The sequence below is a fragment of the Pecten maximus genome, chromosome 12 (assembly GCF_902652985.1).
Source record: "Pecten maximus chromosome 12, xPecMax1.1, whole genome shotgun sequence".
In the NCBI taxonomy this organism is placed as follows: Eukaryota; Metazoa; Mollusca; class Bivalvia; order Pectinida; family Pectinidae; genus Pecten; species Pecten maximus.
In genome coordinates, this window is record NC_047026.1 from 11,893,354 (window position 1) to 11,917,773 (window position 24,420).

Genomic DNA, 24,420 nt, shown 5'->3' on the forward strand with positions numbered 1-24,420 from the left:
GAGAAACTTATGACAGGCGAAATATGCCGTCAGAACCAAAAAATAGCCAGAGATCTTTAGCTAGCTGAAGCTACAGTACGATTTACCCAAAAAAAACAAAAAGACAAAAAAAAAAAAAAAATGCTAAGCGACCAAAGATAAACTCAAAAAGACCCTTAAAAACCCTCCAAAAGACCAAAACAATAATACCCAAAAGGTTTTAAAGACCAAAAGAGGCTGTGGGACACTCAAAAACATTTAATTTTAGTCCTAATATTATAGCTGACATTCATTTAAAAATACGGAAAAAAAAGTCTTGTGTTGTATCCTTTTCTGATCGTTTCTGAGAGTTGTTCCCCTTAGATTTTCATTTGCACAACATCAATATACGTATATTATGTAAATGTACTGATACGTTTCGACCCGGAAATTGTATAAAAATCAAAGTACTGGAAGTACTGTAAACGACATTATTGTTTAATGCAAAATCAGTAATCTTCTAAGTTTTAAGTTGATAAATTTACTGATAACGGTTTAGGAATTAATTGCAAATAATTTGAAATGTTTGCAGCTGTTCTGATTTGATTGTACACATGCATGTTTCTGTAAGGTCCTAATTGAAATTAGAAGTATGTTGATCTATCTTGGATCGATGAAAATAAAATATGTCTTCTTTCTTTCGGGAAGGCATCATCAGTTATAATACAGCCAGGACTCTGTGACCTTATTGATGCCAACTTCTAATATGCACTAAATTTAGGCTAGTTCCATCGTTAGTTTGGCATACATAGTTGCATTTCAACTTAATATGATGAAACACACATAAAGAATTACTGAAAACCAAAACCAGAGCTGCTAATCAAGGCCCAAATTAAGAATGTATCCTATTGAAAATGTACTCAAGCATTTATGGTACTTCAAAACAAAACAAGAGGCCCATGGGGCCTGTATCGCTCACCTGGTTGGATTGGACCAAATGTCAAAATAATGTTCATATTGAATTTGTTTTATTTGTAAATCTCTAACAATGCTATATATGGTTATAGTGTGGGAATCCGAACTGCTTTAAAGATTAATGAAGTCCAGACTCTCTAAAGGTCTGAAAGACCTCAAGAATTGTTTTTAGAACATGCATGCATTCATCACTTTATAACTAGCAGCGATTTAAAGGAATTACCTCTATTTCCCCTATTGGGCCCCACCCTTTTGGCCCCTCGGGGGGTCAGAGTCACCATTTATGCAAAATGTGTTCCCCTTTCCCAAGGATGTTTCTGACCAAATTGGGTTAAAATCCATTCATAACTTTATGACTAGTAGCGATTTAAAGGAATTACCTCTATTTCCCCTATTGGGCCCCGCCCCTTTGGTCCCTTTGGGGTCAGAGCCACCATTTATGCAAAATCTGTTCCCCTTCCCCCAAGGATGTCTCTGACCAAATTGGGTTAAAATCCATTCATAACTTTATGACTAGTAGCGATTTGAAGGAATTACCTCTATTTCCCCTATTGGGCCCCGCCCTTTTGGCACCTTTTGGGTCAGAGCCACCATTTATGCAAAATCTGCTCCCCTTCCCCCAAGGATGTCTCTGACCAAATTGGGTTAAAATCCATTCATAACTTTATGACTAGTAGCGATTTAAATGAATTACCTCTATTTCCCCTATTGGGGCCCGTCCCTTTGGCCCCTCAGGGGTCAGAGCCACCATTTATGCAAAATCTGTTCCCCTTCCCCCATGGATGTCTCTGACCAAGTTGGGTTAAAAATCCATTCATAACTTTATGACTAGTAGTGATTTAAAGGAATTACCTCTATTTCCCCTATTGGGCCCCGCCCCTTTGGCCCCTCGGGGGTCAGAGTCACCATTTATGCAAAATCTGTTTCCCTTCTGCCAAGGTTGTTTCTGGCCAAATTTGGTCAAAATCCAATACGAACTTCTTGACTAGTAGTGATTTAAAGGAATTACCTCTATTTCCCCTATTGGGCCCCGCCCCTTTGGCCCCTCGGGGGTCAGAGTCACCATTTATGCAAAATCTGTTCCCCTTCTGCCAAGGATGTTTCTGGCCAAATTTGGCAACTGGCCAAATTTGGTCAAAATCCAATAAGAACTTCTTGACTAGTAGCGATTTGAAGTAAATGTTGACGGACGGACGGACGACGGACGACGGACGCTGCGCCATGACATAAGCTCACCGGACCTTCGGTCCAGGTGAGCTAAAAACCTGACTCCTTTTGTTCAGGAATCATTTGATGTTAATAAATCTGTATATGAGAAGATAAACTTCTGGTATAATTACAGTATTGTAAACAATGTGATAAAGAATAACAACCAGATAAAGACTATCTTCATCGAATAATTCAGCAAACAGGAAAAGAAAACTTCAAGGTTCATTTTCAACACAGAAGCTGAGCCCTCGACAGGATTGATCAGGCTACCAGGAAACTGAATATGTATGTGTGTGTGGGATGGATGTATGCTTATCAGAATATGTATACATGTATAGGAGTATGTATGGTTTGTATGTATTCATCCTTGTAATTAAATTGATGATGATGATGATGAGTATAATGATGATTATTATTATATGATGAGTATATGATGATGATGATGATGATGATTAGATGATGATGATGATGATGATGATGACTATGATGATGTTAAGATTATGATGAAGAAGTTTATGATGATGAGGATGATGAGGATAAGATTATGATGATGATGATATCATGATGTGATTATGATGATGATTTATTATGATGATGACTGATGATGATGATAAGATTATGATGGTTATATGATGATAATGATGATGATGATGATGACTATGATGACTATGATGACTATGATGATGATTATGATGATGATGGTGATGAGTATGATGATGATTAGTATGATGATGATATTATGATGATGATTATTTTTATGATGATGATTTTAATGTTTAAGTAGGATGATGAGATTATGATGATGAAGAATATAGGTTATGAGGACAGTGAGGATGAAATTATGATTATGATGATGGCAAACCATACATATTGGAATCGATGTGTGTTTGTGTGTGTGTGATTCTTATGTATTTACATGTATGTATTAAAATGTCTTTAAAAAAAAAAAAAAAAAAAGTTCATTTTCAACTTCAAACCTGATCACAGAGATTACAGTCCATTCGATGGGACGACACATTCCCTATTTATTGTCCTTTTCCAATGTTGATCATTCAATCATACTGAACCACACAATTCAGCAATGTAATTGCACAAATCACATCCTTTATGTGGAGAGAACATCTTTGAGAGTGTTATAAGATTCCATAACTATATGCAAATTGTGAAGCATTCCATATCTATAACTATATATATACAGTACGTGTATATATTTACACATATCAAAATTGGAAGTACACAGAAGATTTGCAAGTTTAAGTTCACCGTCAGTCATGGGAGGTTTATGTAAAATGTTATATTTACCAGGGTAATTAATAATTTTGAGAATATATTTATGAAGCTCTATTCTGTACATTCTACCAGTGCTTAGAGAATGGACACAATTATATGTTCTCCAATGTCAAAATTAATCATATGTAAAATATTAGGGGTTTATTCGCCATTCTAGGCCTGATTGCCGTCATAGTAAAATTACCAAAATGGACTTGAAATCAATATTTTTAAGAGAATGATCTATGACTTGAATATTTCATAAAAATTATTTAATACATCGTTTATTCACTTCATTCAGATCTTCAGACACCACATAATTTGTGAAGTCATATATAGAAATATATGAACCATTTTGTTATTGATTTATAGTTCACACAAGTAAGCAGTAAGTATATATATGTACCGCTATCTACTGGCATGACTTTGAGTACAGTAAACTACACTCGCTTTGTGGATATTGACAGGATAACATATATTTACATACTAATTCAATTTTAGAATTATAACTGAAATCTTGTAACAGCATGGCACAAATAGTCATTTGAACATGTGTTGTATATTGAAAAATTATTTAGGTAAATATTAACTCATTTGCTTGACTTCAATTTTCAATTTATCAATTCATTGATTACTGTGTTTGAAGTATGGTGTAGCGAGAATTTCAAGTCTTGATCATGACTTGATGAACGTTCTAAATTAATAAATTATCAAAATGAATTTGTTTGAAAAATAACACAAGTTCCACAGCAATATTATATAGAGAATCGATAACACTATTTCAGAAGTTATAGAACTACAAATAACAATTAATGGCTGAATATCAAATTAAGTGAATATCACAAGTCTTTTTGCATTTGTTTTTAGATAATCCGGATTTCCCTTTTCCGTCTTTAAAACAAAATACGTAGGCAGGGAGGAACGATTTACCCAAAAACACCCAAAAACTACCCAAAAACACCCAAAAACTACCCAAAAACACCTTAAACATCTCACAACATCAACACATTACATGAAAACATCATTAGAAATTGATATGTATATGTTAACATATCAAATACAGCTATTGATACCTTCTTTTGTTGACTTATCGGCGAGTAGGGTTTTGACGGCGAGGGAGATAACTCTTACAAACAGTCATACAAAACCAACCACGTGGAAATAAAAAAGAACTATACGTATCAAGTTGATATCATCTTTATTAAGTACATAATATGCCACAACTGAACTTGAACCGGTAATATACATAAGTAACTAGTGTAATTACAAGAGGAAATTGATTAAAAATAAATAATGAATTGAAAAATATAAAATCTCATTGCATAACCTTTTCAACATATATAAAAGTCGTAAAACTAGGTTAAAAATAAAATTAGATCAAATATATTTACTTATACATATCAATTTCTAATGATGTTTTCATATAATGTGTTGATGTTGTGAGATGTTTTAAGGTGTTTTTGGGTAGTTTTTGGGTGTTTTGGGGTGTTTTTGGGTAGTTTTTGGGTGCTTTTGGGTAAATCGTTCTGCCGCGTAGGCATGTCCATATGTAACAGCTGATTTCAATCAGATTGACCATGAACTTAACACTGTCTCAGTAGTTCGTCACAATCGAAAATTTGATCGTGAATTCGGTATTTTGCAAATTCTTCCAGGTCTCTATACACACACCAAGGATTAATAGATCCTATATTGGATCCATTCTCTCGTTAAAATATCGATTTGGGTCCACTATCGGCCATTTCGGTATAATTCAACTCTAACGACAATCGGGCCGCGATTCGCAAATGAAAAATTAATTTAAAATTCGTAAACCTCTAATATTTTACATATGATACAATTAGGCATTGAAAAACATATATGTGGGTCAATTCTCTGAAAATAATGCCAATTTATATTATAATTTAAGCCCCATTTTTCTTCGTTTCGGTATTTCCAAGTCTGCTTCACCTGTGGTCCGTTTCAGTAAATATTCTCAACTTTGCCGAAATAAAAACAAGCTATATAATTGTTCATTTTAAACATGACAACTGCCGACCACACGTATCTAAAAATGTTATTGTTGATATCATCTGAATATTGCCGTAGTTATCTGTCACTTCGATATTGTAAACCCATTGCCAAAGTCATGGAAGAATCGACCAATCAAATTTGATTTCCGTAATCTTGCAGTTACCTCCCTTACAACAGTAAATACGTTCCAAGTATCGCATACAACAACCAATCCCGTGCACATGGCAACAAGATATTATCATTTGCATTTGATTTGTTGGTCATTTTCGTCAAAGAAAAATGGAATATGGAAATCGATGACAATGTTAACGCTATGACCAGTCGCCCTGACCACAAATGCCACCTACATAGTATCTACCTTTCTCGCAAACATGTACAGTAACCTATAGTATGATACAATGTATCGTCTCGTACCTAATAGTATGATAATGATGTAACATTCTAGAATATATATATTACATATTTAAGTAAATCGCAGACATATTTGCAGACCTATGCTATAATGTCAGCCGTTTTGGAATGAACACGGAAGAGCAAAACTTTCTAAACATCTGGAGACGAATGCGCCTGCGCAATATTTGTTTACATAAATATATTGACCTGGAGTTATTCGCAAAGTTCAAGTTCATTTAGTCTTCACATTTCGCTAGCGTTATGCATTTCTCAAATCGTATGCATCTTGAAAACATCTACTGAATACATTTCAACATTTTCGGTAAAACTACTACATAAAACGAAGATGTTTTTGCAAGTAAATTATTTGAAGCGTAAGGCAATAGGGGCAGCCATATTTCGTTGAAACAGACAGTAGATGGCGTATTGGTGAATGTGGCTACCAAATATGGTCATATTTCTCAGTCCAGTTCTTGATGGCAATAACCGAACATTAATGTTCGTTTAAAAATTGCTTTCTGAGAAAATTTAACTGGTTTAGTATGTAGTTTCAAGAAAATAAATGTGTATTTTGAGGTATCAGCTCCATGTATGGCTTGTATCATGTTTTCGTTACATGTTCAGTACTTAATTTGCAAGTTTATTAAAAATCAGACTTTCATTCATTCTAGTTTTTTTACTTTTTGCTTTTTTTTCTTTAATTTTATTTATATATTTATTGTGTTTTTCAAGGCATTCAATGGGATGCTTTTTAAGAGGAATTGGTGGCCCTAAAAAGGTCAGTTTTTATAGAAGTTTGTGAGACTTCTACTCCTTCTGTGTAGATGCAACGATCCTTCTTATTCGGCAGATGTTCTTCTTCATACCAGTGTTAGGGGTTGTCAGCTCTCTAGTTTGAAGATGGACTAAATCAGGGAAGTAGTCGGCCGGATATTTGATGTCTCTAAACTGCACAAAGTGATGACCAAATCTTTTGTGTAGGAGTTTGTTGATCCGCTTCCATTGACTATCAATCACAGGTACTTGTGGGCATGATTATGCTGTTTTAATTAAAATGTTACATTATAGACAAGTAAATTATTGTATTACAACCGCATGCTTAATTAATTTGTAAAAAAAGTATATCGTACCTTGCCCTTATAACATTAGCATTTATAAGGCCAAGGTACGATATATTTTTTACAAATTAAGCATGCAATTGTAAAACAATAGTTTACTCGTCTATAATATTAATGTAATCAGTTTAATTAAAAACATATACACCATAATCATGTCCACAAATACCTGTGCTATCAATGGCGCATAAGTCTGCTGAAGTAGCTGCTCACAAATACAATGTAGTATTAAAGAAGGCATGGTTGTTCAGTTGTGATTTTTTTCGTCTAATGATACCACGTTTCAATCTACAGTATATTGACGATTTTTAATTTGTAAATGTCACTAGTGACTGTCAGCTGACTGTGCATCACATTACACGATAGATTCTCTGGTCTCTACGTATACGTTAGTATCAGTAAATTATGTGGCTATGACTGTTCCGTAACTACCCTAGGACTACTGTTTAAGCATTAATCATCTTACCTCAAAAACTGCTATAGTACTAACTTAAAACGAGTGACTCGGTCGTTGCTGTTTATCAGTCGCCCTTACTTCTCAAAATCCGACAGGAAGTGAACTGATGCGAAAATATAAGAATCGGAAGACGGTGAATAAATTGCGGACATGCCATCTACTGTACAGGCTGGCCTACAGGTAGGCAGTTCTGTATAATAGTAATGTTAAAAGAAATATATATTATTGATATATACGTAAGCACTTTTAAAAAGTCACAAAATGAAGAGTAAGATACGTTTGTATTGATTATTTCCATTATTGTTTGGCAGTGGGCCCTATCTCGTTTTTTTTATAAAGATATCAGATATCAGAAAACTATAAATAAGTATTGCTCAATGGTTAAAAAAAAAGATACAAACAAACATGTCCTGCCATAGAAAATTCATTGGTGGCACAGGTTTGGAATATATAAGGAAATCTTTTGAGGTAATTCTTTAATATTTCCGTGAGACGTTTAAATGATATTTTACCGAATTTTCACGTAGCCCCCAAAGCGACTGAAAATGTGCACAAAACTGTAACAAATTAATTCTCATGTTCCAGTGACACAGTCTGTAAAATGAAGGGAAAAGGCATGGGGAGAGCTGATTCTATACAATAAATGCACAAATTATTTTCAAACATCGTTGAAAACAACAAGTCGTAATCCATCCGGAAGTAAGCAGAAAGAATATTCAAGATTTAAAAAAAAAAAAAAATAAAAAATGAAAATCGCATGAGTAAAAGCTTTGGACTTTTATAAATGTTCCTATTGGACATTTACCAGTTCAATCACCATTTAATACCAAAAGAAGTGTGTTAAAGATTATTGTATCGTTTCAGAATATAAACGCATATTTCATTTTCTTTGAAGAATATGTAATATTTGATCTTCATGTCGGCGTGGAGATCCATTTTGCTTTTCCTCACTCCCTATCTGGATTTCCACTAAATCTTTATAACAGAAACTGTGTTTGGTCATGTCAAACTGATGTAACCTGTAAACTTTGAAATCAAGGGCCCTGTGATGATTTCAATTTCCCAATTGTTATTTTTCCATTTCTAGATAGTAATATCCCTGCTTCCCTTACCTATGGATTTGCACGTCCAAGCTGATTCGATATTCAAAAGCTTGTTTCCATTATCACGATTTCTTTGGCAACTACTAACGGTAAAAATGACAACACAAAACCTTGAGAAATGCAGGTTGATGAAATCCACTGGAAAGTTTCATGATCAACATCACGATATAATTTTAAAATATAATTTTTCCTTGTGCGATATCAAGTCAGATATGTTAGGTGCTTTATGATCAACCTAGTGTCTCTGTTGTCACCACCCCAGTTCTTATTTTGAGAATGTGGCTTAACCCGTTTTTGTTGCGGGCGTCATCGATGAAGCAGAAGACGCATACCGTTCCGGAACACATGGCCTTATAAATGTACGTTTGCAAGAATCTCCATGCAAGTTTGTACTTTTTTGTTCATATTTCCCATCGTGTTATTGATGTTGAGTTAGAATTATGGTTTTGTTATTAGGTCGGTATTTTGTATTGTTTTCTTTTACTTATCATTACACAATACCACACACCGGTATCTGTCAATGCATTAACATCGCTAATGCCTAATTACACTCCTGTATGTATGATTTTAAATTCCCAGCCACTTCTCAGTTTTCTTTAGTTTCCTTAATTCTCAAGGTTTTTTTTTGTTCAAATATTGTTTTTATTCGTCAAAGCCGTTTTTCAAACTCTACGTCATATAATAAGAATAACGTAAATGAAGTGTGATTTAGGGATTGGTTGAAATAACGTTATCTTAATCTAAGTAAATTCAGTATTTATTTGTTTATTTATTTTTAGAATTGATCATAAGTTGTGGTTGTAGATACCTAGTACCAATTCAGGGATAGTCTCAAGGAAAGCTGGGTCCACGTCCCGAGACTGCGTACACTGGTGCTCTGCCCACATCGATTGTTTCGGGGGGTATGATCGGTGTGCGTTGGGATATTAGTGTAGCAGAAGGCTTTCACTGCAGCTCCAATTTGAGCCAACCTGTTTGCCGTGGGTTGCATCTCGTAATCTGGGGAAAGATGATCCTGGTGGTTGAAACACACCACTTTGGCTTCGGACTCCAGAGAGACGAGAGATAGTACGGGTCATGTATTATCAATCGGCTGGTCACGCCGAGCCCGGGATATTTAATATCTAGAGGGCGGTGGCTTAGGGTCAATCGCGAGAGAATAACAATTTTCGCACAAACAAAATCGTATTCTTTCTCGAGTATATTACTCTGTGTAACCCTGACACTTCGGCGCTGGAGAGCCGCGCCTCAAGCAGTGTCCCCATGTTGGGCTCCGAGGAGGGTGGGGGCACGAGTAATGAATCCCATAACTACTTAACATGTCTAAAATAAACCCCAAACCCCAAAGTGAGAATAAACTAAACAACACAAACAACACAACGTCCGATACGGCATTCCCTCAGTATCTCCTTTTATTGCATTTTTTGCCAGTGAAATATAGAAATTGATCAAACTAATAAAACTTATATTTTCACTGCAGCGATGAGCAGTGAAAATATAAGATTCTGCTGTGAAAATATAAGATTTTGCAGTGAAAATATAAGTTTTGCAGTGAAAATATAAGTTTTCCGTTTTTGACCAATCAGAGCGGACCTTTGTATTCACCTCGTTGAAACTTGCCGATTTTTCCAATCGCAGTGGAGATAGATGAATTGGTTATTTTGCTGTATTTCTGAAATTTTCAGACTAGTTTTTGACAAAATACTCACTTGACGTTAGCTATTCGTGCACAGATTCTCCTATAACAGCAGAAAACGCTTAAATTGCGTTGATCAGTCCTTTCAAAATGACGCCGTCAACTTGACGTGGAGTAACGTAACAAAGAAATGACGTCATTACTGATTCCCGCACTTTCTTACGCTATTAATTTTTCTGTGTTTTTAATTTTGTTTTTAAGTTTATGAAATGCAATAAAAAGAACATTGGATGCTTTCCCGTTAAATATAACATATATTTCACTCTATGACAGAAAATTTCGATATTCTGTCATACTCGTGAAATATATGTTATATTAAACTGGAAACCATTCAATATCCTCTTTATATCAGCGAAGGAGACTGGGAAAAAAATATCATCGCTATCGCCCATTATCATCAAAAAACTACCAAAGGGTGCATTGGTACTGCCAAATCCGTCAAGCCCTTGAGATCGGGAGACCTCCTTCCCGCAAGCAGCAGGCGGATAATCTCCTGAAATTGTCGGAATTCTCTAGGATCAGTGTTCATGTTAGGGCCCATCAGTCCCTTAACTTCAGCAAGGGGGTAATCAGATGCCCTGCCTTGCAGAACGACACTGACGCAGAGATTCTGCAATATTTCAAGTCGGAGAATATCCCGATCTCAGAGGTGAGGCGAATCAAAATAAAACGCCAAACAGTACAAACAAATACGTTCGTCCTCACGTTCGTAGTGCCAAACCTTCCTCCATCGGTAATGGTAGGTTACATGAAATGTAACGTCTCGCCCTACATACCGAATCCTTTACGATGCCGTAACTGCCAGAGATACGGCTATCATGAGGACAGATGCAGGCGAAGGGAGGTTTGTGAACACTGCGGACGAGAGGGCCACAACGACACAGATAGCTGTGATATCACCGGCAAACGTTGTCCAAATTGCAAGGGCAACCATGCGGCGTCCGCTCGAGACTGTCTTTCCTGGAAGAAGGAAAGGGAAGTTCTGCGGGTAAAGTATACCCGTATCATTTCCTTCCCTGACGCCAGGAGGGTGGTCGAGAGTAATGATCCCGCTGCGTTGTCATATGCATTTGTAACAAAGTCAAAAACGCAACAACACACAATAACAGTTTGCGATGAAAGGTACAAGCCTACTTTGATAAGCCAGCTTTTGGCGCGGAGGTACCACCTTTGGTGGACGTAAGGAATGACAAGATGCTTTTCGGTTTGGCATCCCGTTTCAAGTCAGGAAGGGTAGCGTCTAAGACCACCTCAACATCAGTAAGACCTTCCCAGCCTGACGAAACGGCAGTTATCAAGACAAATATACCAGCACCTCCAGCACATACACCTGCACGCCAGATAACACAAACATCGAAGCCGAGGGTCGCCCACCACAGACGGACTGTATCACAGCCGTCAGACCTTAACAAGATTGCCGGTAACACAAATAGACGACCAGCAACCACACCACATCAAGACCAACGACAAACGAAGGTAAAACTGCACAGATTACCTTCCTTAAACAACACCAAGCCCACCAAAGGCTCAGATGACCCTATCCACGGTCATAACAGGTACGACGCTCTTGCGGACGACAGTGAGTTTGGTGACAGCAATGCTACACCTAGTAGTCCTGTCAGTCTAAAGAGCGTCCATCACGAACTTGAATGGTGGTCAGCATTACGAACAATACTATTATACAATGGAACATACGCGGACTAAGGGCAAATTTAGAAGAGTTTTCAAAATTTATCGAAAGAATTTAGACCTGCCTTATTTTGCCTGCAGGAGGTCATGCTGAAAAACCCAATTACTTTCAGAAATTTCTCTCTCTACAATAGCATCGCAACGGTAGGAAACAGAGGTGGCGCAGCTGTAGCTGTCCATAAAACTATTCCTCACAGAATTATCACGTTAAACACAAATTTACAGCCTGTTGCTGTCTGTGCAACTTTACACAGACAAGTAACTGTCTGTTCAATTTACCTTCCTCCGAGTATTGCTTTCATTTGTGAGCAACCTAATAACCTCGTCTCGCAACTCCCAGCACCATACATAATTCTCGGAGATTTTAATGGGCATAACGGAGATTTTAATGGGCATAACAGTCTGGGGCTCCCCGAACACAGATGAGAGAGGAAGACGTATTGAGGAATTTATAGATACAAACAACTTGTGTCTTTTTATCAATAATGCCCCAACATATCTACACCCTGCTACAGGCTCTCGTACCCACATAGGCCTATCATTATGCCATCCATCCATTTTACTCGATTATGACTGGAGGGTAAATGATGATTTATGTGGGAGTGACCACTTCCCTATTTTTCTTAAGAATATTGGGACCCCTCTTGATAAACCACTTCCTCGATGGAATGTGCACAAAGCAGATTGGGCCCAATTCCAACACCTGTGCAGCGAGGAGCTTACTGTAGAAAAATTCACTAACCTCGATGACCCAATTAAAACATTCACTGAAACGATAACTTCTATTGCCACAAAAACGATACCAAAGTCCGTCCCAAAACCTACAAAGTTCCCTTTATCTGAAGAATCTTTTATCAATAGATCCGGCCGAAAGGCAGCTCTAAGACGATTCTTGACTTCCCCTACAACTGAAAATCACAATAATTTTAAAATTTGGAGGGCGAAGGCTCGGCGATCTGTTAAGTCCGACAAAAAGAATAGCTGGAAGGAATACATTTCTAAAATATCTTCAAACACATCATCTAAAAAGATATGGGATCAGATACGAAAAATAAGTGGAAAACGAAAAACAGCACCAGCATCCCATCTTATCAACGATAACCAAATTTTCTCTTCTACATCTGGAATTGCAAATGCATTTGCTAAAAATATAGCCCAGAACTCATCCGCCAAAAATCACTCAAAAAATTCCAAACTTTCAAAAAATACAAAGAAAAGAAAGATCAAACGATTCAGCAGCTGGGCCAGATGAAATTCCGTACCAATTCCTAAAACATTTACCAGAATCATCATTACGATGTCTCTTATATATTTTTAATCATGTATACGCTTTCGGTAAGATCCCCGAGTCTTGGAAGGAATCTACAATTATTCCAAATTCCAAAACCTGGTAAGGACGCCAATGAACCAAATAATTATCGCCCTCTCTCTCTAACAAGCTGCATCTGTAAAACACTTGAACGGATGATAAACACTAGACTAGTTTGGTTCCATGAATCCAATAATATTTTGAGTCCACTCCAAAGCAGATTCAGAAACCACAGAGGAACGGTAGACCACCTGGTCAGATTAGAAACCTTCATTCGAGAAGCTTTCGCAAAGAAGGAACATCTTGTTGCTGTGTCCTTTGATCTGGAGAAAGCATACGATACTACATGGCAATATGGTATTATGAAAGACCTGCATGAAATTGGTGTACGTGGGAATCTCCCAAAATTCATTTCAAATTACATATCTGACAGACATTTTAAGGTTCGCGTTGGCTCAACTTATTCTGAAACGGCCAAACAGGAAATGGGAGTCTCTCAGGGTGGGATCCTTTCCGTAACTCTTTTCGGTCTGAAAATCAACAGTATAACTAAATGTCTCGGTAAGTCAACTGAAGGGTCTCTATTCGTCGATGACTTCTTGATCTGCTATAGGTCGAAGAACATGCATACGATAGAACGACAACTTCAACAATGTTTGGGCAAACTACAAACATGGGCAGATGAAAACGGCCTCAAATTTTTCAGATCAAAAACTGTCTGCATGCACTTCTGCCAAAAACGAAAACCACATAATGATCCCGATCTAACATTAAATGGTAGCCAAATTCCAGTTGTCGAGCAGACCAAATTCCCCGGACTAATTTTCGATTCGAAACTCTCCTTTGTTCCACATATTAAACACCTGAAGGATAAGTGCTCGAAGGCAATGAACATTTTACGCGTACTTTCGCATACTGACTGGGGTGCGGACCGTGAAATGCTCTTGCGCCTCTATAGGGCACTTATTCGATCAAAACTCGACTATGGGTCCATCGTTTATGGATCGGCACGAAATTCTCACCTGCAAATGTTGGATCCTATCCATAACCAAGGATTACCTCTAGCACTTGGTGCTCTCCGAACAACACCAGTGCAGAGCCTATATGTAGAGGCAAATGAACCATCTTTAAATGACCGAAGGAAAAAAACTTGCTCTTCAATATGCCGCCCAATTGAAATCCAACCCGAAAAACCCGGCTTTTGATCTTGTTGTCAATCCGCAATACCGAAACATATTCACTCAAAACCAAAAACTCTTACCAACATTTGGCATTAGAATTTCGAATTTTCTTCATGAACTTAACATAAGCTTAGACAACATACACCGTATCGGATGTACCGCCATGGCTTGTCGAAACACCGGATATTAACCTTACTCTACACGAGAGGGCAAAATCGAGTGCATTACCCGAAGAACACAAATCCTCCTTTCGGGAGTGCATTACTGATTTCCATGATCACGTTCAGATCTACACTGATGGCTCAAAAGATGGAGAAAAGGTCTCCGCAGCATGCTACACCGATCACCATTGCTCTTCAATCCGCTTACCAGACGGTGCCTCTATTTTCTCGGCGGAAGCATGTGCCATCGATTTGGCCCTCGACCATATCGATGAACAACGCATTAGAAAGGCAATCATTTGTTCCGACTCTCTATCTGTCCTTCAGAATTTACAATTACGAGATCCAAAAAAATATACTCATACAAAACCTTGTTTTACGAATATCTCGTATCTTAAAAAATGCAAAATAGCATTACTTTGTATTCCGAGCCATGTCGGAATTAAAGGCAACGAACTTGTTGACCGCCAAGCAAAACATGCTCTAAATCTGCAACAAACAAATATCAAAATACCACATACAGATTTCAAACCTGTAATTAGTTCTGCCATCCAGAGTAAAAGGTAGCAACGCTGGTCTCTCGAGATGAGCAACAAACTTTTTAAAGTACAACCGAAACTTAAAACATCAACACCAAGTCGGAAGGATCGTAGAGAGGAAATCGTCCTCTCTCGGCTCCGTACCGGGCACACACATATCCTACTCATTCGTTCCTTTTGAAACGAGAGGATCCACCAATGTGTTATGCATGTGATGCTCAATTCACAGTGAAGTATTTTTTAATAGAATGTTCCGATTTCAAGCACATTCGTGATAAATACTTTCGAGTCCCGGATTCGAAAACAATATTTAGCTACTTGAAAGAAATCGATCTATTCTATAGACTTTGATGTCTTTTACGTTACTCTATTTGACGTTCTATTTATATCACAAAGTTCACATATTCTATTCGTACATATCTATATTTTACCATTTTTAACCAACTTTTTTATCATAATGATCTAAATATACAATACGAATGCTTTTAAAAATGACAAATTTTATCTGATTTTAACTTTAAAAATAAAAAAAACGGTATTATATTGTTCGGCCCTAAATGACCCTAGTTGTCGATGGGCCGTAAAACATAAACAAACAAACAAATAAACCAATTCAGGGTAAACGATTTAGCAAAACTAGCCAGTTCTACATTCAATATACCTTATCCCTGTAATAAAATCTTTCTAAGCAATGACCATTGACAGATGTTTATGTCACAACACCAACAACAATAACAACAACAATAACAACAACAATAACACCAACAACAACAACAACAACAACAGCAATAACAATAACAACAACAACAATAACAACAACAACAACAACAACGAATTGTACTGTTCTGTTTCCGTCGTTTCTTGCGATTTTCATGTCAGAGAGGTCTTGCATGTTAAATGGTTAAAATAAAAATTTCGTCTGAAAAATATCTTCATATTTAAATAATTAAACTTAATAAAATGTTAAGGTAGGTATAATTATCTCCTATTCCCCATTTCGATCCGACCCCATCGTATATACCGTAGTGTATGTGCCCGGTAAAATGTTTTCCTATACTGTTTTAATATCGTCTGCTTGTTATTCCTAGCTTAGCACTAAACACTTCTTCACACCCTTATGTTAAACCGGCTACTTAGTTTTTGTAAATAACTGTATAGCATATTTCTTATCTTAGCTATCCCCTCCTGCTTCAGTTGGAAACTGGAATCAGACATATATCCATGAGATAAATATATAAAGTTAGGTTCTGATCACTACTATATCATCATTACCTGACAATATTTACAGATGTTAATAAAACGTACATGCTGTTTACTGTTCAGATGTAAATAAACACACATGTTGTTTACTGTTCAGATGTAAATAAACACACATGTTGTTTACTGTTCAGATGTAAATAAACACACATGTTGTTTACTGATCAGATGTAAATAAACACACATGCTGTTTACTGTTCAGATGTAAATAAACACACATGTTGTTTACTGTTCAAATGAAAATAAACACACATGTTGTTTACTGGTCAGATGTAAATAAACACACATGTTGTTTACTGGTCAGATGTAAATAAACACACATGTTGTTTACTGGTCAGATGTAAATAAACACACATGCTGTTTACTGTTCAGATGTAAATAAACACACATGTTGTTTACTGTTCAAATGTAATTAAACACACATGTTGTTTACTGTTCAGATGTAAATAAAACATGTTTACTATTCAGATGTAAATAAAACATGTTGTTTACTGTTCAGATGTAAATAAACACACATGTTGTTTACTGTTAGATGTAAATAAAACATGTTGTTTACTGTTCAGATATAAATAAAACATGCTGTTTACTGTTCAGATATAAATAAACACAATTGTTGTTTACTGTTCAGATGTAAATAAAACACATGTTATTTACAGCTCAAATATGTTAATAAAACACGCAGCTCAGATGTAAATAAAATGTTCATGTTGTTTACTATTCAGATGTAAATAAAACATATTGTTTACTGTTCAGATGTAAATAAAACACACACATTGCAAACAGCTTAGATGTAAATAAAACACATGTTGTTTACCGTTCAGATGTAAATAAAACATGTTGTTTACCGTTCAGATGTAAATAAAACGTGCATGTTGTTTACATCTCAAATGTTAATAAAACGTACATGTTGTTTACAGCTTAGATGTAAAAAAAAACCGTACACGTTGTTTACAGCTTAGATGTAAATAAAACGTACATGTTGTTTACAGCTCAGATGTAAATAAAACGTACATGTTGTTTACAGCTCAGATGTAAATAAAACGTACATGTTGTTTACAGCTTAGATGTAAATAAAACGTACATAATGTTTGCAGTTCAGATGTTAATAAAATACACATGTTGCTTACAGTTCAGCATGTCTCAGTATTTAGTAAGAATTACTAGCTTAATAAACAATGACGTCATTTTTATAGTATGAAACAATTTCACTTCTGCCATTACTCGGTACGGTGTTTAGATATGCAAATAAAAGGTCACTATTAATGATTAATTATATATTAGTTATTTGACGTTTGATGGCCTTTGTCAGATGTTGATATATGATATAATGTCAAAATACTTGATTTTACTAAACAATGCGATCCGTTAAAACATGAAAATCTTATTTATTTACTGCGATTGCAAAATAAAACAAATAATCGATTTATAGGAAACATTCTTTTAATATCGCTTCACATCGTTATATATGAACTAATGAAAAATGTAACATGTTGTTGAATTATTTATTCACTCCTGTTACTTTTAATAAATGTAGTACATGTATATCGCTTCACATCGTTATATATGAAAATGAAACATTTTGTTGAACAATTTATCCAATGACCTTCGCTAACATTGAAATAAATGAATATACAGTACATATCAGTACTTAGATTGTAGATTGTTACAGTAATATAGGATGAAACCAATCAGATGTGAAGTCAAAGGTCAAATAAAGTTCTGGATAAAACAGAAAAAGGAATTTTCTACATTTCTATATTTGTATTAATATGCTTGTTCATACAGAGCTCACTATATCACACATTGGTAGCTTATACCTTGTAATCACACAATTTCTAAGTCTGTGACACACCTCTCCCCCTCTCCAAAGTGATGTCAAATCTGACCACCTGAATACAGTCCGAATGGTCATTTGGTTCACAATAGTATTCCACGTTGGCGATTAGATCCTCCCTATCAGAGCTACACACTGTACAAGGATCGTTGGTTCCAAGACTCGAGTCTCCTGCGAAATAAAGTTGTGTTATGAGAGTCTTATGGCGACGTTTTCCATATACCTTGAAGTGAATATGAGCTGGGCGATTTGCGTCGCTGAATAAGTGATATTTGCCTGGGTAAAGGGTTGAGAACTCGTAATACCCACGAGAGTCTGTCCTGAGGTAGCCACGACACCGCGCTTCGAGGGTGTAGTTACCCGAGAGGTCAGCCTGCCATACGTCAATCCGGGTGTGGGTCATGGGCGTTGAACAGTCACTCTTGTATACATATCCGTGAACGAACAGGCGTTCATGTTGATGTCGTTCGGGATCCCCCGTACAGTACTGTAGAAGTCGAGGTGGATTTGGGACATAATATGGACCAATAATATCGTGACTTGTAGGACGACAGTTATTGGAATTTCCACCATTTCCGTTCACAGAACTAATCCTGCACAACAAAATCAACAAGGAAATGTAATAGGCAGCCATCTTATCCTTGCCGTTGATGAAACCAGTGATTCCAGTCACGTATGTGCCCTTTCCCATGCTCATATCCCTCTAGATCTACATGTGGTACTGATTATCTGATAACCAATATCTGGTCTACGGAAGCCTAATATGGCCGACTAAAAGTTGCTTTCAACTGAATGAAAACTCGAATTAGCAGTTCTCTAAAAAAAATCTGTTTTGTAGCCTCCATACATATGATCCGTTGTAGCAAAAAAAGATAAACTGTGAATGAACACAGCCGTATTACTTGTAATCTAGTCAGTGGCTGAAATGCTACACATGCTTCTTAATGATAACTTGTTTAATCATGCATTGTTAGTCCTCCTGATAATATAAAACCTTAATTTAATTTCGTTTTGAACATCTAAAATGAAAATGAATCGAAAATCAAGGCGTGTCTCAAGTGGTCATTGAAAAAACCCAGTAAACGCGAAAATCTTCCATGACGAATGTTACTATATTGTAAAATAGCTTTTATTTACAAATGTTTTATGTTCTCCAGATCATAAGGAACTAAACTATACTCCGTCGATAAAAATACATGTTAGACAATAACTGACATTTTCTATTTATGTATTCAGTCCACGCAAAAGGATACAATCCAGCTGTCAGTTATATAAAAAATAATGTAAGTAAAGCATATACAGGTCTACCGCTATTGTCCAACGTCATTCATGTAGGTAAAAGACAGGGTGATTATCAACTCATGTCATTTAGAGGGGTGATGTTAATTAAAATGTCTGGTGCCCTTTGACTTTATGTCTTATTCTAATGCGACGTCAGGGACTACGCTTCTGAGTTGAATCTGTATGTTGACTGCAGAAAAAAAACTTTATAACACATGGTTTCGAGAGGTGAAGGTTGATGAAGATTATGGGAAATGTTGATGGTCGACATTTTGGAGACATGATATTATATTTCCACGTGCGATATAACAATGCTCGTGAACAATTCTGTTTGTTCCATGTTCATCACATACATGTCCTCATTCTGAGAACTTGATATTACAGCTATTTGACACAGGTTTACATGACGGGTGAACCGGAAGACGCTTACTCTCCCGGAACATCTCGTCTCTAATCCATTACTCTTTGTTACATAGATCTGTGTAAATCTTCCGTCATCTTTCGTCTTCCCTTTGTTGCTTTTGAGCTAGAGTTACGGTTTTGTTTAGACGGTGTTTTCTCGATGTTTTATGTTGACTGATATTGTCATGGCCTGGGAACAATACTCTCATTCGTCATACAGACATGCAGAGGTAGTAACAAGGGATATTTCAGGAAGTAAATACGTTTTAGAAAGAAGAGAAGATATTTCATCAGCAGATCAAATACTTGCAAGAACTCTGGGTGCTACTTCTATGTTCAAATTATATGTCTGTTCATAAACAATAACATCCATTAAGTAAGTTGATTGATTATATTGGATTAGTGCATCCCCTTATCGTATCAAAAGCAAAATTCCATAAATTAAAGAAATCTTTTATACGAAAAAAATATTTTCGTAGGAAAGCAATACAGAATTTAAGAAAAAGAAATGCTTTCATATGAAAAAAAAATAAGTTAATGAATATTATCTAACCTTTAGAATATCTTTGAGTTAATGAATATTGATGAAACCGTGTCCAGGTCGATTTCGCTTTCCTTAACTTGCGGCCTTTCAGCTGACGAGTAGGTATTCACTTGTGTGCATACTTTGACACCTTAAGCCTTTTGAATCACCGAAGGACGAATCAGCTGCATCGTGCTTTTTGTCTCTCTCAATTTGCTTTTAATGATTCTACATATCTTTTGTGTTTTTTTCAATGCTTTGATAAGTTTTTAATTGTTGGAAGCTGGTGTTATAACAATGACACTAAACTCAAAATCAAACCAAGCTAATATATAAGAAAAGATAGATAAAAAAAAAACGTATTTTTAAATAACCAACAGTTTTGGGATCGGTCCAGTATATACGATAACATGCTGAATACATTTGTAGATAGAAACGAAGAGAGTAGCATCGTTAAAGCAAAACAATAATTCTATCTGAAAAGCGATCAATACGAACGAAAAATATAGATTTGCATGGAGACAATTGAAATATACAAAGAGAATAAGACCAGGTGTTCATGAAGAGTAAGCGTCTTTGACAATACCCTCCATTCTAGGTAAAATCCAGCAAAGTCGCATTCTCAAAAAAAATGAGAACGAGTAGTGACAAGGTAATCGCCAGGCATGTTGATAATCAACAAACAAGTATGACTTCATATCGCATAAGGAAATAAAATATTTCCAGACAAGATCACGATGTCGACTTTAAGTTTTTCCCAATAGTCTGTATCCACCTGCATCGCTTGAAATCTTGTGATGTTAATTTTGCCGTCAGTAGTCGACGTCTATCACGTAAATCGTTAAAATTGGAACAAGTCCTTGGCCATATGTAAACACTGTAATAAGAGAAGCAGGAAGTGGAAAATTGAAGCCTGTCCCTGCTGGGGTTTTATCAGTAAAGATTGAGGTAAGTGGCTGATCTTCATTTCAAGCTCTACAGAATGCAACCTTTAATAATCTTCTTTTATTTAGAATAACGAGTAACAAATGAAATCAGTACAACCTTAACTGTAAACCAGTCATTTATTTCAGCGTTTCGTTGGATTTTTTTTCTGTACGTTGACGAATGTTACTGTCTATGATTTAAGGCATTTTGCCTATGTCAGGCAGATATTTATAAATATAGAATATATATTCTGTTTCATCAAGGATTTTAAAAGATGTTACCTGTCACGCGCAGATGTTTTTAGTTCAAAATCTTTACATTTGTGTCACCTAATTAAGGCAGTAGTCTTTTCGTATGAACAGCAACCATGCGTGAAATTAAAACCTTTTTGTAAGAAAATCACGAGGATTTAATTACGCGTGAAAATTGCATTTGAAGAGATCAAGTATGTACATACAAAAATCGTGGGCATATCTTAATGATATGTATTTGATATGGAACGTCATAACTGCCGCATATGGCATAAAAATACTACCTGTACAGGGATAGATATTTTAATTATGCATGTATTATTTGATTTCACCAGTGTATGTATATTATTTGATATCAGCAATATGTTTTTAATGTATCATTATATGATTGGGTTTCCATTTATTATATACTTTTATCATGGAGAGAGAGAGAGAGAGAGAGAGAGAGAGAGAGAGAGAGAGAGAGAGAGAGAGAGAGAGAGAGAGAGAGAGAGAGGATGTGATCGTAATCCTTGGAGAGAGAGTGCAGGTGATCGTAACCCCTGGAGAGAGAGTTTAGGTGATCGTAACCCTTGGAGAGAGAGTTTAGGTGATCGTAACCCTTGGAGAGAGAGTGTAGGTGATCGTAACCCCTGGAGAGAGAGTGCAGGTGATCGTAACCCCTGGAGAGAGAGTGCAGGTGATCGTAACCCCTGGAGAGAGAGTTTAGGTGATCGTAACCCTTGGAGAGAGAGTGCAGGTGATCGTAACCCCTGGAGAGAGAGTGCAGGTGATCGTAACCCTTGGAGAGAGAGTGCAGGTGATCGTAACCCTTGGAGAGAGAGTGCAGGTGATCGTAACCCTTGGAGAGAGAGCGGAGGTGATCGTAACCCTTGGAGAGAGAGAGAGAGAGGTGATCGTAACCCTTGGAGAGAGAGCGGATGTGATCGTAACCCTTGGAGAGAGAGCGGAGGTGATCGTAACCCCTGGAGAGAGAGCGGAGGTGATCGTAACCCTTGGAGAGAGAGCGGAGGTGATCGTAACCCTTGGAGAGAGAGAGAGGTGATCGTAACCCTTGGAGAGAGAGCGGAGGTGATCGTAACCCCTGGAGAGAGAGCGGATGTGATCGTAACCCTTGGAGAGAGAGTGCAGGTGATCGTAACCCTTGGAGAGAGAGTGCAGGTGATCGTTACCCCGGAGTATCGAGGATGCGTTATTACCATTCCGTCATTATATATTAATCACCAACATCATTATATATGATTACACAACTTCATTATATTATTGTATTTCTTCTTGATGTTAAATATAAAGCATCTCCATGTACAGAAGTAAACGAAACTTTTCACGGAGAGGGGAGTGTTTTTTTCTGTTACTGTAAAAGAAAAAAAAACCTATCTGAATAACTTGATACTATTAGATATTTGGTCACAGCATAATATTAGTAAATAAGTAGTAGTACTTGTATACAACATACAAGTAGTGTATTTAAGTGTAAAAAACAAAGTACATGTAAATAATTTATTATAAAACGATATGTATTATAAATGTACTGAATTTTGAAAATAAACTTTTAAGGCAACACATGTAGCAAGAGGATGCTGAAGAATAACGCGCATTATAATGAATCGTTTTGGTTTAATTTGATAGTAAGTAAACAAACATGCAGGTGGTATGCATCAGTGTAAAATATCCTAGAATATATTCAGTACAATTATCACACGAATAAAAGTAAATTCTAATAAGTCCATGCTCCGATACACTGTTAATGTGTTATAGTGATACATTAAAATGTCTTACAAAGTATGCTCTGTAACATAATCACCATAATCCTCATTATAATACTTGGTTATCTCCCCTAGTTTGAAACTTCTAATTAGTCTGGCAATTGGACTATTTACATAGACATTCACAGAATTAGATGTTTTACTTTATATGTTTGTTGACGAGCGAAAGATTGAAATGTTACAAGTAAATTACTGACAATTATTCATTGTACGCGATGTTTTCACAAGGAAAAAATACGTTTAACTGATCGATTTTCTAACATCTCGTAACAAAATGACAACACAGAAATCGGAAATCATAGCTGGAACAAATATTGTGGACAAACCGGAAAGCGTACAACGTCGTACTATGAAATACAGGAAAACCATCATACCAATATTGACATGAACAACATTACATGCAGGAGACATCGAGGAGACATGATTTGATCGAAATGATTAAGTTCCAAAGCTATGAGTTAAGAATAGTTGTGTTAAAATTTATCACTTGAAACGATAAATAGTTTTATCCAATCTAAAATGCTGTAATAAATTTCAACAGCACATTTATGTTGATATTCATAAATTGTAAGTCGTTCCTTAAAGGCGTTAATTAGATATATTTCTATACAGCGGGTGCCAGTTCATGCATTTGTAATGCTGAAACTAAATAATATGATAAAATCCTAGCATCATATAATACAATGATAAATAAAATACTTTAATCGTGACATCATAAGATAATGATAAAAGGAAATGATATAATGATAACATCATATGATATGATAGAATCATATAATATAATGATGACATTATATAATACAATGATAGAATAAAAATAGATAATGATGACATTATATAATATGATAATAAAATCAAATGGAATAATAATGAAATCATACAATATAATGACAAAATCGTGATACAATGAAGAAATCCTCTAATATACTGAAAATATCAATTCATAAAGGATTATTCTAACCATATGTGGCAGTTATGGAGGTCCATAGTTTCAGGTGAATGGTTTTTTTTTCATTCGGATGAATGTATAGTGTCTATACATAGAACGGATGGCGATACGGTAGGTTATATTATACATGTATATAGGTATATAAATCTACAGAATATACAGT

At 36.1% G+C, this 24,420-nt stretch overlaps 1 protein-coding gene across 1 annotated transcript; it reads right to left on the bottom strand.

Annotated features, from left to right (window-relative positions):
- Window positions 1-18,159: 18,159 nt before the first annotated feature.
- On the bottom strand, window positions 18,160-18,849 carry LOC117339814 (protocatechuate 3,4-dioxygenase beta chain-like). Its single transcript, XM_033901525.1, has one exon. The coding sequence runs from the start codon at window positions 18,847-18,849 to the stop codon at window positions 18,160-18,162; it is 690 nt and encodes a 229-aa protein (XP_033757416.1).
- Window positions 18,850-24,420: the final 5,571 nt, after the last annotated feature.

Coding starts and splice junctions, on each gene's coding strand:
- LOC117339814 (XM_033901525.1), bottom strand. CDS start 18,849: ATGGGAAAGGGCACATACGTGACTGGAATCACTGGTTTCATCAACGGC.